General features: G+C 40.1%; 1 protein-coding gene across 1 annotated transcript; it reads left to right on the top strand.

Annotated features, from left to right (window-relative positions):
* Positions 1-479: 479 nt before the first annotated feature.
* On the top strand, positions 480-19,369 carry LOC124049963 (gamma-aminobutyric acid receptor subunit rho-3). Its single transcript, XM_046372127.1, has 10 exons — positions 480-1,542; positions 5,518-5,630; positions 13,427-13,494; positions 14,247-14,470; positions 15,410-15,492; positions 15,733-15,870; positions 16,029-16,181; positions 16,760-16,821; positions 17,703-17,834; positions 18,660-19,369. Exons 1-10 carry the CDS (start codon positions 1,406-1,408, stop codon positions 18,960-18,962), a joined length of 1,413 nt encoding a protein of 470 aa, XP_046228083.1. The 5' UTR covers positions 480-1,405; the 3' UTR covers positions 18,963-19,369.
* The last annotated feature ends 593 nt before the right edge of the window (positions 19,370-19,962 follow it).

The following is a 19,962-nucleotide window of genomic DNA, read 5'->3' as shown; positions in this document are numbered from 1 at the left end:
AAGAGGGCTGCAAATGGACTGACTGAGCTTGTATAGAAGAGGATGTTACCAAGTCCTGCATGCTGGCAGGCTCCCTACATCCACACACGGAAGGCAGCAAAGGTTGTAGTCAGGACTTCAATTATTCGCGCTTCATGATGATTACACAGTCAGAAAATGTTTCCCAATGTTGACGACGGTGGCGCTACAGCCTGGGCAGGAAGTGCTTGACTGACAGCTTGGCCCTTTAAAAAAACTAACATTGAGGAAAATAGCAAAAATAATATATATTTCCACTTTTTATTTACTTATCTGTTCTTCAGGAAATGACCACTGAATGCTTTGGGAGTCGGAAATATTTCTCACGTTTTGTTTCTTCTTTTTCTTAACACAACAGACTTTGAGATTGCATCATGTTGAGATCACTCAGTCCACTTCAGTAACTCTGGTGATGCTACACAATATGGGCAGTTTGAGCAGAAAAAGAGGAAATTCGTCACACTCCTCAGTTGTCAAAAAATACTCCTAAAATTGCATACACAAGTACTGCACGTGCCAATATCAGCATACTTGTGTGTGTGTTTAGGATTATGTCTTCCAGAGGTGTAAAGTGAGGAAGACGTGAGGTGAGGCAGGATTAGACTCAACTCGCTCCACTCCAGCTCAGATTAAATCTCGGCTGATATTGACGACCTTTTGCTGTTTAAGCTGTTTCAAAAGCCCATGATTCATTTTCTCGCTCGAAAGCCTCTCTTTACACACTCTCTCTCGCACACACACACACGCAAGGTGGAGGTGTGCTTTTACCTCAAATAATCACGCCAGGTGCCTGTTTTTTCATTGTCCCACTGAGAAAATCCTGATTGCTGATGGGTTTTGGATTGTGTGTGTGTGTGTGTGTGTGATTGTTTGTAGGTTAGTGAAAGACTGCTGGGGCTGTAGATAAGAGGATTATTGTGGAATTAGTGTCATTCCTCTATCGCCGTGAGGAATAGATTCATATCGATTTTAATCAGAGATAGAAAGATCCACAAAACCGCAGATAAAACAGACAGAGACAGACTGTGAGAGAGAGAGAGAGAGAAGTGAATGAAGCTGGACGGAGGGCAGAGGAGACAACAGGAGATCCTGGAGATCAGCCGGGATGTTCAGCCGGAGACCAAGGAGCCGTACAAACATCTGCTGCAGAGATATATGCAGAAACATATATCTATGCATTTAAGAGAAAATTTCAAGAGATCACCCATGTATTTGGAAGTCTTGTTCTTGAGCACTCTGGTTGAGGAAACTTCCAACCGCTGTGGGATGTTTGACCAAAACCACCAGCATTAGTTCCCAGGGCAGCCAGGACGGAGGTGGAGCTGGTGAGTCGCTGTGGGTCGGGATGCTGGCGTTGTGTCAGTGGTGGCGGGGCAACCTGTGAAACATGAAGCTGGAAGTGCTGACTTGCCTGGCTCTGGCTGTGGCCAGCCTAGTTGCCATGGTGACCGGCGGTCGCAACTCTGGACGCAGGAAGAACAAGGAGGTCTTCCTTGGGGAAAACAGCAAGTTCAAGTTTGGAGGGTGAGACACACAGATGGACACGCTCACACTTGTCACACCTCAGCATGACAAATAAATCAATAAAAACCTTTGAGTCAGTACTTCAGACTCTTAGTAGCGTCTTTGTTTTCATCTTAATTTTTTTTGGCCACTCGGGGGCAGCACAGTGAGTTGTTAACCCAACATAGACATAACATAGCATTTTCATATTTACACATCAAACAGATACAGAAGCAACATTAGTCAAGTAAATTCTGTTTATGTAGCCTAATATCAGAGCTCACAATTTTGCTCAAGAATGTTTTACCTTGTGCACATCATACAATACTGTCTCTCTATGGTCTCCTACAGTTCCTAGCAACATATTGTGAGGCTTGTCAGGAAGCTGTGATTTCGTTTCTAAAGAACATTTCACATAGAGGTTCCCACGATTCGATCACTTTCACTTCCTTGATTCACCACTTCTAGCTGGATTATTTTATTTTAAAAAGTGAGATCACAGCAATAGCCTTCCCTAACGTGGAATTTTGCCCATTTTTCATTAACTATGCAGTTTTATTGCCCTCAGCAGATGACTGATCACTCTCAGCTCATACACAGACATATTTCAGCTGTTGGCAAAGACTGTGCTCCTCAAACAGGTTTTATTTGACCAGCAGGAAAAAGCAGCTTCACTTCTCTGCTTCTGTGTTACTGAATAAAATCACTGAATGGATTTCCGTCAACACCTTCTGTCTAAATGGGGTTGATGCATGGTGAACATAATCATCCTTGTTAAAAAAAAATGAAGACTAAGAAGAAGAGTTAGAGGAGGGAGGATACATTTATTAACGCTAAAGAATATCAAATATGTTAGTACTTCAGTGAGGATGGTGTCGTATGAAACCACTGCAGACCAAGACATGTTGCTGCTGACATTTGACTAAGGGGGTTGTATTTATTGCACACACACACATTGTCACTCAGTCTCTGTAATAAAAATGTGAACAAGCTGTTCATTAAGATCTGTACTCTGGCTACTGTCCAGAGAAACTGTTTGTAAAAGCCACATCTGGCTCTTAGTTTGTTAAAACGACTGACAGCTGATGCATGTGGGAACAGTGAGAAAACAGTATGACCTTCATCTGCTGAGTGATGTCACAGCCCTGCCCTTACTGTTTGAGTGACAGGTGATCTGTGGGACATACAGTTCAGAAACAACACAAAGATTAGAGCAAAGTACTTGAGTATTTCGATTTCATAACTTTCTACTTTTAACTTTTTTATTCCACTACATCTGACAGCTTTAGTTATGAGTTATGAGGTACTTTACAAGATTTTTACACACAAAGGGGCTTATAAAATATTTTGCAATAAACAACTATAGAACAAGTACAGCTGAGACAGTAAATGATTAATCAGTTATGGTGGACAGAAAATTAATTGGCAACCATCACTTTTAATGGTTCACGGTTCAAAATTAGCTCCACGTCAGTAGTATCTATCACATTAATATTTTGCTTACACATCAATGCATGATTCATAAAAATCAATGCATGATTCATAAAAATCTGTCATTTAAAACAGTCAAAAATGACATTTTTCTGCATTGAGTATTTTTTTTAAAATAATTTAATCACATTTTCCTAATTATACTGACATACTTTTACTTTTGTAACATTTTTAATGCAGGACTTTTACTGAACACATGATTTTCTCAGTGTGGAGGAAGTATACTTCCTCCACGATTATGAATTTCTCACAAGGTTAAGTACACAATAAATATGATATCCAATTCAGCAGATCTCACGAATGGCTGGAGCATCTCTGTAATGAAGACTTCTGTGTATGTTCAGTATAGCATTACAGCATCAGTTATGGGCGAATGCTGCCTTCCAGTCACAGCAATGCAGTCCTCATCTGTTGCGCCTGACCTCAGATCTGCGTGTGTGCCTCTGTTGTCTGCATGTGGATCAAATGTGGCCAGAACAATATGGAAAATTTGTATTTTGTATATCTCCAAAATGTAAATGCTGTCTTTTTATTCATGTCCTTACTTTCTGTCCAGTTGATTGTGAAGAGCAACAGTTAAACTTAGTGTTTAGTGAATTGAATTAGCTTCAGGGTTGAGGTTATTGCTAAATTTGGGTTGTTTTAGGAGATTGTAGCGTTTGTTTCAAGGTTAATTTAAGGGATTATGGAGATAGGATTTGGCTCAAATACATTGTCTGACCTCACAATAATAGAAGACCAAATAGTGTGTGTGTGTCGACGTGTGTGTGTCAAGGTGCATGTCTTTCAAAGCTGCTTTTTATCCGCCAGAGAAAATCTCAAATGGCTTTTATCTCTTTCTCACTGTGTGCACACCTGTGCACTGCACGTGTGTTTAACCCCCCCTCCCCCGAACACACACACATACAAACACACACACACACACACACACACACACACACACACACAAACACACCCACACCCACACACATAAAGTGCAGTATGTGCTGCAGCTGAGAGGCACCATGCTCAGTCTGTAATTACACCTTCTACATCCTGAATGTCATCTTGTTGGGGTTTTCCTGGTTGAATGTCATACATATACTGTAGTTTACTGTTTATTTAACTAACTGTTGAATGTGTTTACTTCACGCTGTCTGTGCAGTATACCATTCAGCAACACTCAAACACTAATAGCAAATTCCAGTGTCATCAAACAATCACCATTGGCAACAAACTGACCAATCATTACACAGCATTTATGTTATGACATTAACCTTTCCCTAAAAATGTAAAGTACAAAGTACAATATCAGAATTACTCCTAAAAGCAACATGTGTAATAACTGTGTAAAAAAAGTGTGAGGCAACGGAAAGTGCATTTCTACTCACTGCATTTCAGCGGAACATGAGTTTTGTCCTTCTTCAGCTCCATCACTGCAGTCTGTCAAATGGTACTCTGGGAAATAAAGTACCTTAATAACCAGAGCTGTAACTACTGTTGAGGACACTGAGGTCATGTCCCTGGTAATTTTTCTAGAAATTTGGACCAAAAACGGACCTTACTATTTCTAAATTACCAGCTTCAGCCCTGTTAATGTCTGAAGTACAAGTGAATGAGTTGGCTTTAGAACCAGTGATAAAAAAGTGAACAAAAAATGACTTTGTAAATGATTCACACACACGTTAAATTCTCTGGGTCATAACTAAAACCTCTGGAAAAGAAAAAAATTTTTACAGCTGTGTTATGCTTCCACTTCCATGTTGAAGGACAGATTTATATTTGGTTTTATATTTGACTGATGTGCACAGTGAAGGAACCAATGAAAACATTTTCCAGGAAGCCAATGAAACAAGATTGCCACTTTTGTTTTGTTTTTGCTGTGGGAAACCATGTGTGTGTTACTGTGATGGAAGAAGTATTCAGAACGAACACACTATCATTTATAAACTCTTAATGTGTGTTGTATATAAAGGAAGTATAAAATTTTATAAGATTTCCCTCTGAATCATGATTTAGCAGAAAAAAATGGCATTAAAAGACTCAAGTAAAGTACAAGTACCCCAATGTTTAAGTATAGCATGTGAGTAAACTTTTCATCCTGATGAAAGATAGTTGACAAATAATTTTCCTTCCACTCTGACTTTTATATGAAGGTTGAGGAAGAAAGGACTTATGGGAAATGTAGTGTGAAGTGCTTGTTATCTGCAGTATGGTGATATGCTTGCAGCAACTGGTTTTATCAGCACCAAAGATTGTTTTGGAGCATAATGAAAAGGTTTAGAGAATGCACACGTGTGTGCAAATGCACTTGTGTTTATTTGTTCGTGAAGCCGTGCCACACCTTTGATAAAGGTTAGGGTTTTTGGCAGGATGAGAGCGAGTGGCAGAGAGGAGGAGGAGAAAACACACAAACTGTGGTTTCCCTAATCAAAATCTGCAATTACAGCCTTGATAAACCAACTAATCACTCAACACATTGTGTGTGTGTGTGTGTGTGCGTGTGTGTGTGTATTGTTTCTGCAGGCGCATTGACTACAAACTGAAGAGGCAGGACAGCACCAAAACATTGCTAATAAAAAGTGAACAGCTGCTGAGGATTGAAGAGCACGACTTTGCTATGAGACCAGGCTTTGGAGGTCAGACACACACACACACACACACACACGCACACACACACACACACACACGCACACACACACACACACACACACACAGACACACACACAAACATGCCTAATCTTGGCCTTCAAACAGCCCTTTGAAGTATAGGACGGGACAAAATGACCTTACAACGCAAAAGTGTACAATGGTTGAAAATTGAAGTTGGTCCTCACAAAATAACAGTAACCCACCCACCCACACACACACACACACACACACACACACACACACACACACAAAGGCACACCTCATTTCATCTGTGATCCCTGATGATTTAATCCACTCACTCACACATTGTCCGGCAGAGAAAATCATTCCTCATCCCACGCTTATGATGCGTACATGGTGGTTTGATGATGTGATGACGGGCACTGGGTCACCCAGACAATGAATGTGTCAATCCCAAATCAACAACATTGACCCAGATTGCAGCATTGTGTGGCCACAAGAGTGTGTATATGTATGTGTGTGTGTGTGAGCATTAATGCATCTGTAATACAGTAGGACTCTGCGTGCTCACTCAAATGTGACTGAGTGCCCTTTGTGTCTTTTTGCAACATAATGAGTGCCTTTGTGTGTGTGTGTGTGTGTGTGTGAGAGAGAGAGAGAGAGAGAGAGAGAGAGAGAGAGAGAGAGAGAGTCGGGGGGATTCGTGTGCATTAATCTGGATTATATTCCAGGTCTGGAGCAGATGGAGGGGTGGGAAACAGACTGACGACTGCAATGAAGATCATCAGTATCAAATAGTAGATGCACACTGACATGCAAGCACACGATGGAAAATGGCAAAATGCCCCAGACATGTTGGAGACAAGCTGTAGGGAGGTGGTCCAGGTGCAGCTCAAGTCCTTGCAACCAGTTTGAGAACAGGCTTTGCTTACAAAAGCAAATCCTATTGACTTTTTCATCATTTAAATCTTAAAAAATTAACCACATTGTTGTGTTGTGTTGCAGATTTGAGAAACATTTCCTCATGGTGCTGAACTGACCAGTATTACTTTTCCAATCACATTACTGTTGTAAGTTAGTACTTTTTAAATGTGTTTTACAAAGTACTAAATTAGGTACTAGGTACTCTGCCACCTGTACAGTTAAAGTTAAAGTTAAAGCTCAAGTACCATATGTACAAATTCAAGGTAGCCTACTTTAACTTTACTACATCTCAGAGTCATATATTTATAGATTTATTTTTACTCCACTGCTTTCATCAGCTAGCTTTAGTTATCAGTTACTTTTCAGATAACAATTCATCAATTTAGCTCACAGCCTTCACTGAAAACCACTTATCTCCATGTTCGATGATTCTAAATGTAAATTTAAAAACCCTCTTGGATGGGCTGGGAAATCCACCGTCATCTCCAGCAGTAAAACGGGACATTAATGCAGCAGTGATATTAATCTAAAACCATCAGATGTATCAATAAAACTCTGACAAGGAACATTTACTGCATAGTGAGTACTTTACACAGCACTGCTTTTCACACTTTAAGTACATTTAGCTGATTATTTTTTTACATGATTTTTAAGTAAGGGTTTTTTTTTTTTCCTCAGGACTTCCAACAGCATTTTTCGCTAATTCAAATTTCTATTTTCATTTATGTCAGAGATACAAGACCTTTTTCCATCACTGTCTCCATTAAAACAATGCAGTGTACTGTGTTGGTGAGGGCATATTGTTTTAGGTGCTGTGTGATGATGAAATGCAGTCGAATGTTTATTAGAAATCCAAATACTGCACAGTAGTTTACAGGACACAGGCTTCACAGCTAGAAGATTCTGGTCAATCAACGCTGACTGTTAGTTTAAAAAGTCCTCCAGTTTGTCCTCCCAGTCATTGTCAGTACATTAGAGTCATTATTTTTATGACTACAAAAGGATGTATGTCACCAAAAGGTTTTTCAACAAAGAACAATGCTGTCATTTTTCTGGTGATGACAGTCTCTTCCTCTTATTCTTCTACTGATCTCAAAACATGACAATTGTTAAAACTGGACTTTTTTTTTTAAAGCAAAACTAAACTCTGCTCCCTGTCACTATGACTGCCTCTGCATTTGACTGGAATAGGGACTTACATAGTTTCATAGTTTCGGTTATCATTATATTAAGTTGCAGTATTACAGTGTTTTTGATCCCCTTACTATCCACCCACTGCAGGAAGACATGTTTGCATCCTTTGCTGATGACAATCCGTGGACAAACACTCCTTCTGAAGTAAAAATCATACATCAATAAAATATTTACCAAAGTAAAACAACATAATCAGCAAATGTACCTAAAAGATACAGTGCATTTTTTTTTTTTGAATTATTATTACTGATGCATTAACTTGAATTTCTTGAATTTCCCTCGGTATCAACAAAGTATCTATCTATCTATCTATCTATCTGTCTGTCTATCTGTCTATCTAACATAGAAGCAACTTTAAATGTTGTAGCTCACCGAGTTGCTGCTTTCATCGTTCATCTTATTTTTAGAACTGCAGTTAGATATGTCGAGTGGTCTAGTGGTTAGCTCTTTATCTTTTCATGCTTCATTTGTAAAGTAGCTAATAAAGATAAATGTAGTGAAGCAGAAAGGGAAAGTAGCATGAAGTGGAAAGGCTCAAGTACGAGTCCAAGTACTTTAAATTTGTATTTAAATACAGTCCTTGAGTAAATGTCTGTGACTCCCTCAGGCACACACGGCCTCCTCGTTGCCATCACATCTTCCTTTGTGTCGTCGGTATATATGGTTGTCCCGCATGTGTCTGCGGTCCTTTTCGTCATTCAGGGTGGGGATAACAAGAGCACCACTGTCTGCCCCACGGCCCTGTGGCATTTCCACGGACTGTAATTTTACACAGAGGGATATCTCAGCTTTTTCTGCCTCAGATAAGCCTATAGCTGCTGTCTGTATGTGTCTGTGTGAGACCAGAGAAGCCAAAGAATCCAAAGTACAGTCCTCTCCAGAGTTCTGAAATACACCATATGACATTTTCTGTTATTTCTTGCACATGTGAAGGACTCATAGTGTTTCTATATGGAGATCAAACCTTTAAAACATGTCTGTAAACATGAATTGAATCCCTATAAACCGCATTTAGAACACCTCGACCTTTCTCTCTTATAGTTAGACACCATGACTCCATAATTCCTTCAAAGTTATTTACGAGCTGGAACTACGTTCTCACTGTGTGACCTCATTTCTGGTACCAAATCTGGAATCCCATTGGCAGATTCATTCTTGTCATAAGAAGTAGGCTTGGCAGTTCAAAAAGCTGATGTTAATATGTTTACTGTGATTTTACAGGAAGTAAATGTGCCTCACTGTACTTTGACACTTTTTTTAACAGGCAATGAGTCATTAGATGCAGTAAAACAATCCATCAAATTGCCAAAATCTTTCCTCCTCCCACTTGAATGTCTGTCTGCAGGCAGTGTGCAATCACAATAATGGATAATAATACTGTTGCCTGTTTCTTTAATATCTTTTATGTCGGATTGCACAAATAAAACTCACATGCCACAGTTGGTTGTGGTTTGGAAACTTAAAATTAAAAGTTTACTAATTCACTTTTATAAAGTTGTGGGACTGAGATGGATTGAAAACAGAGTAAGTGCATTATTACATGGCACCACTGGGGAAAGCCATCTGCCTGATGAATGTGATGTGAATGCCAGATGATTTTCACACTGTACAGTAATGAACAGACCTTGAAGACAATTGCTGCTTGCAATTACTTGGGGGGAAAAATACCCAACCAAAGTCTACAACACAGCAAAAACACACTGCTACCAAAACGTTTAGCCGTGATGTAAAGCACACGTTATTTGCAGAAAGACCTTTAACATGGAAAACCACTGGTAGGGTTATTTAAGGGTTAGTCTGTGTGGATTTCAGTCTGCTGTGAGCAGAGCTTTCATTACATTACGGTGTGTCAGTCTGAGCTGCCAGCATCACACATGGCTGAGCTGAGTCAGTATGGATTGTGTAGGAGTCTGACATTGATGCTCTCCCAACCTGCCCAGAGAATCTCCTCTTAATCCCTCTCCTCCTTTCACTTCTCCCCCTCCTTTGATTGGACTCATATGAAAACCCACAGAGCGGTGACAGAGGAAGAGACATCCTGAGACCATAAAGCTGCATTCTGCTGCTTATGACTGCATGAATTGATCCGTCTGCAGCACTGTGTTCAGGGATTAAAAGACTGAAATGCTGAGCACTCAAACATTTTGGCACAAAAAAACAAAAACATGACCTCAAAGCTGCACAAAGCATGATTTTGACGTGTTATTAAGGTAAATCTGCAGCGGCTCACGAACTGAAGTGATGTAGGTTTACCCAAATCAAAGTGCAGAGCTGGATTGAACAGCAGAAGGACAATCTGTGCAAAACACAAAACACTGAACTTTTGCTGCCTTTTGGGGCCATACGCAGAAATGAAAAAGTTATCCTTGTTTTTGCGGCCGGATCATGCAGAGTTTACTTTTGTTTTGAAACACCTGCACAGAGCTGTCAGCATTGTTTCACTGATGCCAAGCAAACACAAACGACAACAAACCCCACATTGCCTCATGCAGGAGAAAATATGTGACCACCTGAGGCCTTTTACTTATTTCCTCTGTGCGTGAAACAGGCTGAGCAGGAACAAACGTGACCAACTATTTCCTCCACTTTCCTGCTTTGTACCAGAACTGGTGAAAAAACACCCACCTGCATTTTTTCCCTAATGACAGAAATGAACTTCTCTAGTCTCCATTGTGCAGATAAATCCAAGGCTTCTGCAAATAATGCTTCATGATAACTTACTCAATATCTTGTTTTTCAGTTGATGAGAAAAAGATGCATCTGTTGGAATGGCAGCCATAATTGGACCATGTCTAGAGTTCAAACCCCCCCCCCCCCCCACCACCACCACCGCCCGCAGCAGCCATTGTTGCGTTCACATGGTTAGCACCACGGTGTTGAAACACGACATTAGTGCCCAGTCAAACCAGAAATTCATTTGTGAAATAGGCGGTGCTACAGCGAGACCTCTGAACTTCTGCACACATTTCTGATTTTTTTTTAAGTCATTCACATTGTTTTGCAGTTTGCTTATGGAAACCAGAAAATTATCGAGAGAAAACTTTTCTGGTGATGAGATGGGCAGAGCTGTACTGGTTGTTGTTATTAAATTACAGGACATAATACCAGTATAACTACTACACCCCTGTAATAAAACACACAGGGACGTATTAACTATTTAACCATTAAGAGACACATAGAGGCCAACTCATTTTCTTTTCTGCTACATCGTGTTTTCTCAGCTGGAAGAGCACTTTATCACCAGAAATCAGTAATTCACTCTGATTCATATTCAGTCCCATAATTCAGTAAATTCAGTTGATTTTACTTTACCTTCAACACCTACCTTTCAGGAGATACCACATTTTTAAGCCTTTGTATAATCTAATGTACTGTAGCAACACATACATGACATATAATATCTGCATCCATCTGGCAGTGGGTGATAGAAAGTTCAGTCAGTGTAGTGAAACATATGAGTCTAAGTCAATTTTCTCTCAAAAAGAAAAGAAACAGAGCCTTTTAACCCAGCTGGCTGAGGTAAGTTATTGTCTTATGGGAGAATCTAGCGATTTGGGTTTTTAATATGAAGGGACACTTTTTTGAAAAAGTTCACCAGGATCAGAATCAGGTTTCTTGCCTGAAGTATGTTTCACATTAAAGGAATGGGCTTTGCTATTTTGGTGTATACAAAAACAAAAACAAAAAAAATTACAATCAAAAATATGTTAGATATATAGCATATGTTTCAAAATGAAAAGAAAAGTGAGAGGACTCCACAGCCGCGGAGTACATACATTACTGCTACCCTCAGTGTTTAAATCAGGAGTTCATGAGTTTCACTTCTGAAATCTGTTCAAATACAAAAACTTTCTTAGAGAGAGCTGCTATGGAGGTTTTAACCTGACCTCTTTCCTCTCTACAAAATACCTCATGCCTTAAACTAACTCTAACTGGGTGTGACACAAATGGAAAGCAGCAAAGGGAAGAGAAATGGACAGTGAGTAACCCTCTGATTCAGGTTTTTCCCACCAACAGCAAGTCGTTGTCTGGGTTACGCTAAACGTTGAGTCTGGACTGCTGGTGGTTTTTACACGTCATGGTTGGACAAAGCCAGGCTGCAGCAGGAGCTTTACGGTCCTCGCTGTCAGATGAACTTCATTAAATGAAGTGTTTATTGAGCTGCAGGCCTGCTAACGTTCCAGTGGAATTAACAGACTTTACATCCGTGTTCACACCGAAAGCACACACGCAGACTTTTTGAATGCATCTTATTTTTTCTTGTTGCCCTTGAGAGTGAAAACAGGAATGTAAATGCCAGTAAACCACATCCAGACAGGGGTCACAGACAAGCCCAAACCAGTGTGTATCAGACTGTGTGTGTGTTTATGTACCCTAAACCAGCAGACATGAAGACTGAACATCAGCCTCAGCTGTACTTTGTGTTAAGTGCTAATTAGCAAGTGCTCGAACTTGTGCAGCCTCACCACTAGTTAGTCTTACTCCAACCAAGGGATATTGTAAAAATCAGACCACAGCTTTAATCTGAATGTCGTTCACTCATTTTGCTCTAATGTTTGGTTCAACTGCCTCTGAAAGTTTTCTTCATCTTCACTCCAGCTGATCCAGAATTTGATTTGGGATTCTAACTTTACTCAAGCCTGCTTATGCTGTTTTTTTTATATTATCTTTTGTCTCTTTCATCTTCCTCTTTTCCCTTTTGTTGTTCCTGTGAGAACTTCTGAAGTTCTTTCTAAAAACTGACTTAAAAGAGATACTTTTTACATGTGAGTTTACATAGAGCTGTTCTACACCAAAAATGAATATCGTTTAAACAACGACTGTAATGTAACCTAGAGGACTAAAAGGACTCCTAGTATAAACACATTTAGTTCTGTTTAAATGTAGACATCTAGACATTTTGTAAACTGCAAATCGCCTGGCAGTCATGATGGCTCCTTCTTTCAGTGCATTTCCGTTGTTGTTAAACTTTAACATTGACGTACTGCGAGTGTTACAAATGTTTATGGGTTTAAGACAACAGTAAAATCACTGCTGACGCTTGTGGTCAAGTCAGGAATGAGCTTTTTAGTCAGCAGGCCACAGCGCTGGATAAATCCTAAAATTACCTAAGAAGATTGACCACCAAACATCATCACGTTGCTGGTTAGAGGACACATGTCCCCAGAAACCCTCCTTCCCAAACTTTGCCGGGTCATGATTGCTTTGTGGAGGAAGAGTAGCAGGGGGGATTTGTACCGTTTAGCTGTTTTCCTCTGTTTGTGTGCACGAATCAGGTTGTTCAGGTTTAGCGGTTAAACAAGCTTAATCTGCTAATGAGGTGGAAGGAGAGGGGGAGTGTGGAGGACACGGGCCGATGGCTGGTGACAAGGACAAATGATGTTGTTTCCAGTGTGAGGTTTGAGGGCCAATGCAGATGATTGTGGACGAACCTATTTTAAATAGTTTACATTTCAGTGTTTTTGTTAGTGGGGAATAATCCTGTGAAACAACATGCACAGCATGATAGCACATAAAAGGTTTCAGTGCAGGTTTTGTGATGCTGTAGAAGAAAATGTCATCATTGTTTAACAAACTGGTGATAGAAGAGACTAAATATTTTCATGAAGCCTGTTCTTAGGTGCAGCATCATTCCTAACAGACACTTTGCCTTGATTTATGAGCCAGTGAGTTTAAAACTAGTGGTGTTTTTATGTCGTTTCAGGAGCAGCCATCCCTGTAGGCATTGATGTACAGGTGGAGAGCATTGACAGCATCTCTGAGGTCAACATGGTGAGGAATGCTGTTTAACGATGCAACCTTATGACGGTTCAAGAGTTCAGAAAATTGTGCAAATGCTGTTTTTGAAAACTGGAACTTCAAAGGGTTAAAAAAAGGTTGTGACGTTCGCTTCGGGCTGCTCTGACATCACTTCCTTTTGGTTCACTTTCATCTGGCTCATGACCCCTTGATGGCTCTGCTTTCAACTCAACTGGCCACTTTCTCATAAATGCTTTATCAAGTTCCTGCAGCCAAGAGAGATAAATTGTGGGGAGGACAGTGTTTCATGGCATCCTCAACTGGATTGTTGAAAATCTGGATGTAGTCTGTAACCCACCTCACATCCCATTCCTGTCCTTTGACTGTGGCAGAAAAATGTCTGTCTGTTATGTCTAAATGCTATCCATCAATGGCTCTAATTTCTTTCAGCTCCAATACTCTCAAAATTAAAATGATCTGAGGATGCAGCCCATACACAGTCCAGTCAGCTATAGTGTCACTAACTCCATGGCTAACTGAGCTAACAGTAGCTATAGCTACAGCCAAACTACAGCAAAGCAGTAGTAGGTGTTTTTTCTACTGATATGCTGCCACTCTTTATTTTTGGATAGCTTTCAGATTCTAGCCATATAATCAATTGCTCTTTTAAAATACTGTTGTGTAATGTTCATGAATTGTTTTGGAGGGTTAAAAAAAACATCAGAGGTGAGATTGAAAAGCAGCTGTGGACATTATTGATTTAATGTTGTACCTGTGTTCTGCAGGACTTCACCATGACTTTGTACCTGCGTCACTACTGGAAAGACGAGCGACTAGCGTTTCCATCACGAAACAATCAGAGCAGGACGTTTGACTCGAGGCTTGTGAAGAAAATTTGGGTCCCTGATGTCTTCTTTGTCCACTCCAAGCGCTCTTTCATCCACGACACCACCATGGAGAACATCATGCTGCGGGTTTACCCTGATGGAAACATTCTGTACAGCGTCAGGTACAGGGCAGGGACAGGTGTTAACAGAAGTTAAGCTGTGGAGGTAGACTTGAGCTGAAAATCACCCGTTTGTTAGCCATGTTTCAGCCAGCTCTCAGTGTCAGCACCCAGAATCAGGCCGGTGGTTCATTCTGGAGTGCATCAAATCAAGAGTTTGACATGAATTTGGTCACCATATTTGCTGCATTCACTTCACTGTTTGTTTTTGTTTTTTTTCCTAATTTGTCCATGCACAATCAACAAATATCCAGTAGAACTTCCAAAATGGATTTTAAAACAAGGCTAAGAGCTCTGTTGTAGCTTGTACCTAACAGGCCAGCAGGCTAATGTTTAGCAGGTTTAATATTCACCACCTTAGTTTAGTGTTTAAAGTTTCTAACATTTGCTAACCAGCACTAAACACTAAGCACAGCTGAGGCTGGATGTCATTAGTTTTGTATGTTTTTAGTCATTAACAACAAATTAAAGGACATACAAGACTATTTTAATGCAATTCATGGACTCATGAATGTCTGAGCTAAATTTTAAAACAGAAGTTAAAGTTACTGCTATCACTATCTGAATTCAATGTCAGTTGTAAATGTCATTTAGCTACTGTAATACACATAACCCTCCAAACGCATTTTGGTCCATTGCCGTTGCACTCTAACACACCAACAACCAATTACCTTTTGACTTGGAGAAATGTCTGTGAAACCTGAAACAAGAGCTAAAGGCCTGGCAGATGCACTCTGTAGAATTCTAAGTTCTGCTCTTCCTTTTTATTTTCTCCATTATTTTTCCTTCTCTACATGCCTTGGTGCCAGAAAAGTATTTCAAACGTCTTGCCAATGAGAGACAGTTACGTTCTGGTTTCCTTGACAACAACAGAAAAGTTCCATCCAGGATGTGATGGATGACTGTAGTGAGATCTGTGTTACATGTGTCTGTGTGTTTCAGGGTCACTGTGACGGCTCTCTGCTCAATGGACTTCAGTAGCTTCCCTCTGGACACACAGAACTGCTCGCTGGAGCTGGAGAGCTGTGAGACACACACACACAAAATACATACATTTCCCTCTGTGTTGCTACATCAAAGAAGTGAAACATGCAACAACAAAAGAGCTAAATGGCAAGATAAACTAAGATGACTGCCAGCAAATCCTGCCAATCTCTGACTCTTTTTCACTTCTCATCTTTCCTCTATTTTCTGTAACACTGAACACCTCTCTCTCTCTCTCTCTCTCTCTCTCTCTCTCTCTCTCTCTCTCTCTCTCTCCACAGATGCATATAATGAGAACGACCTAATGCTTTACTGGAAGAATGGGAATGACTCTCTGAGGACCGATGAGATTGTCTTGTCTCAGTTTTTCATTGAACATTTCCAAGCCTCCAGTGGCCTGGCTTTCTACAGCAGCACCGGTCTGTGTGTGTGCGTGTGTGTGTGTGTAATAACCTAAATTCAGGATGAAAGGGCTGAAGTCTCTGTTCTGCCAAAAACTGAATTTAAATAAAGTGGCATCATATTTGTTTTTGCTCAGTGGATGTTCAACATTAGTGCCTCCCATCTCTTTTGCCAGGCTGGTACAACCGTCTGTTCATTAACTTCATTCTGCGGAGGCACATCTTCTTCTTCATGCTGCAGACATACTTTCCCACCATGCTGATGGTGGTTCTGTCATGGGTTTCCTTCTGGATCGACAGGAGGGCCGTTCCAGCACGTGTCTCTTTGGGTAACACCACAAATTAATCAACATATACTGTTAACAAGTATTAATTCTGTTGCTTTGGCCAGCTTTCTTTCCCCAGATGGTACTGTGACTTTGTTTATTGTATTATCATATGCATCTGCTCTTTATCCACTACATCCAAATAAATCTTATTACTAATCGAAATCAAGAAATGTTGTGTAGCATTAGCATGAAGCCTTTGGGTGATGTGAAATCTGTGTTTATATTTTCTAAAGACGCCAGAGTGTTAAGTTGGAAAAATCTGCTAAGAATCCGAAAAGAAAAAGATGTTCTCATTGTCTTTGAATGTTGATTTGGATGTTACCTACTAGAAACATAATATTTATAATACTGACATCAGTGTGTCATGAAGTATTAGTATTGAGTGATGAAGGCTTATATGGCTTCAATATGTGTGTCATTATCACTCACTCTAATAGCTGGCCAGTTGTTTTCATCAAACTTGATATATTTTTGGAAGATTTTCTCTAAAGATGGACCCACCAAATGTCAGAGGGCGTGTTATGTGTGGAAACAGAAGTGCTGCAATGTAAAAACACAAATGTTTTCTCCTCCTGCAGGTATAACCACAGTGCTCACCATGTCCACCATCATCACAGGGGTGTCCTCCTCCATGCCTCAGGTAACAGCTGTGTTTGTGTGGGTTCAAGAGACCACCAGGTCTTTCTGGGTGTTTTCATGCTCATCTGGGCTCTCAGGGTCAGTCCAAGCCTTTCTGACCTTAAAGGTTTTTTGTAGGCTGACTATATTTTTTTTCTAACTGTTAGAACTTGTGATGATACCACTGAGAAATTCTTGTATGTATGCAGTACAAAAAGGGTCAGTAATATAATAATATAGTTCAATACCAGGCACTGTAATGGGCCAACATAATTCTTTTTATTGTACATAGTTTTATCAGGATGTTGTCCTTTTACTGCACACTGTGTGTGCCTGTTTTGGGTGTATGTGTATGGGTGTGTGTGCGTGTGTGTGTGTGTGTGTGTGTGTGTGTGTGTGTAATTATTGTCACTGTCTTACCTACATGTTTAGTTTTAGTTTTAGTTTTTAGTTTTTACTGCACATTGGAGACTGGTCAAACGAAATTTCAATTTTCTGTGCTAACCCCTGTTACATAGATCTTTGACAATAAAGTACACTTTGACTTTGACTTTGACTTTGACTAAACAGGACCTTAACACATGCAGCTGGAGAGAGTCGACATGTTGGATTTGTTTGAGTGGCTGCTCTGTGGACTTAATTTATTGCATAATGCACAGCATATATACAGTAGCTTTATCCCAGGATATCCTCCCTGTGTCTTACATACTGTTTTTTGTGCATATTTATGCATGCATCCTTGCCTAGTTTGTTTACTTTAATGAACTGCTGTGAATGTGATGAAACACATGCCAAATCTTGCGCAGGATCCTACACAACGTTTGCTTCCTTTTCAGTGATTGCTGTCAGTCAGTGTCAGTGTGTGTCAGTTGTATATGATTATTGATTTTGTTTGTTATCCAGGTATCATATGTGAAAGCGGTGGACATCTACCTGTGGACCAGCTTCCTGTTTGTCTTTCTGACTGTGATTGAATATGCAGCTGTGAACTACTGTACTACTCTGGAGGAGATGAGGAAGATGAAGAGGGGGAAGGTCAGCATAGGCAACGCAAGGGATTATTACACCGCACATTAACACTTGGAACAAAACAGGGAGGGACTCATAGGAATAACACGGACTAAGGAAAGTCATATTTTACTCAATGTCTCCCTCTAGTGGTCATATGGAGACATTGCACCAAATCATACAACAGAGAGCCTCCTCAGAGATTTAGACCTGCAGGGTCTTATACAATGTGTGACATTCACTGCCACTAGCTATCACATTAGAACACCTGCATCTCAGTCCAAAACAAATAATTTATTCATTCAATAAAATTAGAAATTCATATTCATAACCACAGCCTGTCGTTCTCATTATACGCAGTCCAACCTTAAGACCACTGAGCAGCTGCACTCGCGGCGGTTGGGGTTAAGGGATTTAAGGGCACGAGGGAAGCTCAGCCCTTTTTTCGTTTTCCTCACCCAGATTTGCCCCCCAGTCCCAAGCTTGCTTCTCTAACCTTTAGGATAACCTTTGACGACAAAAAACACCTGAAGTGGTCACGAACTGTGATGGCATCTCTTGTTATTTTCTCGTGACACCTGTCACATAACACATAATCCTTTACTCTATTGATGTATCAGCTTTAAACACACTTCGAAAAACCCACATGTCATCTGACGATGTCTTAAGATAAATGAGGTGGGTTTTTTAAACACTTCAAAAAACCCACATGTCATCTGACGATGTCTTAAGATAAATGAGGTGGGTTTGAGTGTATATAAAGTACAAAACTGTGTAAAACAACAAAACAAAAAACAGTATGTTATGTACCAGCATGTTCTGTGCTTCTGACTGCTCTCTGTACTATTTCAGATTCCATCCACCTTCAATGCCAGCCAGGCAATGGCCTTTGATGGCTGTTTCCATGACAATGACATTGAGCTGACTCCGTTCACCCGCATGGCACCCACCATGACCTCCGACCCCCTTACCACACCAACTCAAACCCCAGACATCCGGCCTGCAGAGGGGACTCGCCTGCGCCGGCAGCGGTCTGTGCGTGAAAATGTGGACCTGTTAGTCAGCAACAGCTACCTGATAGACTCATACTCGCGACTCGCCTTCCCTCTGTCCTACCTGCTCTTTAACACCATCTACTGGGGTCTGTACTCCTGATCCAGCACTGCAAACTCTACTTGAACTCTGGTGCAATTGAACAGAGTCCAAGTGTTGAGTCAGAAAACATGCCGGAGGACCACCTCATGCCCTTTTCATCACCAATCAAGTGATAAAAGCACTGGAGTTGCTCAGAGTAGAAATAATTAATTATGCACAATTTCACCCTGACATTTGTCTCATATGAATGTGCTGAATCCTAAGTCATTATAGATGGGATGGGACTGATGAAACTCTTCTTCCTGTGCTTCATAAGAATCTTATACTCTTATTAAGAAAATACTAAATTAGGATCATGCTTCTGTGAAAACTTTCTTTGAATAAACATCTTTCCCCCTTTTGATGAGTGAGTGACGTAACCAACTACTGTACATTTAATTTAATTTCTTTTTAATTTCTTTTTTCATTAAATTTTTAGCATGTTCACAAGGATGTAAAAGTGAACTGATGTTTGATGCAGGGTCATGTTGTACACAATGTTGTTGTTGTGTAGGTTTAAAACAATCTGAGATTTTCAGATAATGTGGATTGTTTACAATTAAAATCTTACTATGCTAACAGAGAGTGGGCATTTTTTGCCCTGAATCCTGTATTATTTTTACATATATGTTAATATATGACTACCAAAAAGTGTTCAAAATTGACTACAAGCATCATTTAAATCTTCATCTTGGTAAATAAATTTTTTTTAAAGTATAACAGAGCAATCAACTGCAAATAAAATCTGAGGGTGGTGATATGGGGTGCATTTGTGGACTTCAGTATTTCTAAATTACTTTGATTTAATACGCCTAAAATATAGTAATATTTTAATTTTCCTGCAAGTAACTGCAATATAAAATTAAAATAATATAACGTTAATGTTCAGATTTTATTTAAACTTACCGTTTCCATAGCAACTCTAGAATTTTGTGTGTGGTCGTGAAAGTAACGTTGACCGGCGGTTTTATGAAAGCAGACGAAGATAAACTCGCAATCCCGCAAACACACCTCAAGAAAT

Source organism: Scatophagus argus, chromosome 18, assembly GCF_020382885.2.
Source record: "Scatophagus argus isolate fScaArg1 chromosome 18, fScaArg1.pri, whole genome shotgun sequence".
Lineage (NCBI taxonomy): Eukaryota > Metazoa > Chordata > Actinopteri > Scatophagidae > Scatophagus > Scatophagus argus.
This window is presented reverse-complemented; position numbering and strand designations above follow the sequence as displayed.

Excerpts from the sequence above, each read along its gene's own strand:
- LOC124049963 (XM_046372127.1), top strand. The coding sequence starts at position 1,406 with ATGAAGCTGGAAGTGCTGACTTGCCTGGCTCTGGCTGTGGCCAGCCTA. Across the intron at positions 14,471-15,409 it reads AACATTCTGTACAGCGTCAG|GGTCACTGTGACGGCTCTCT; the intron begins GTACAGGGCAGG and ends TGTGTGTTTCAG. Across the intron at positions 15,871-16,028 it reads GGCTTTCTACAGCAGCACCG|GCTGGTACAACCGTCTGTTC; the intron begins GTCTGTGTGTGT and ends CTCTTTTGCCAG.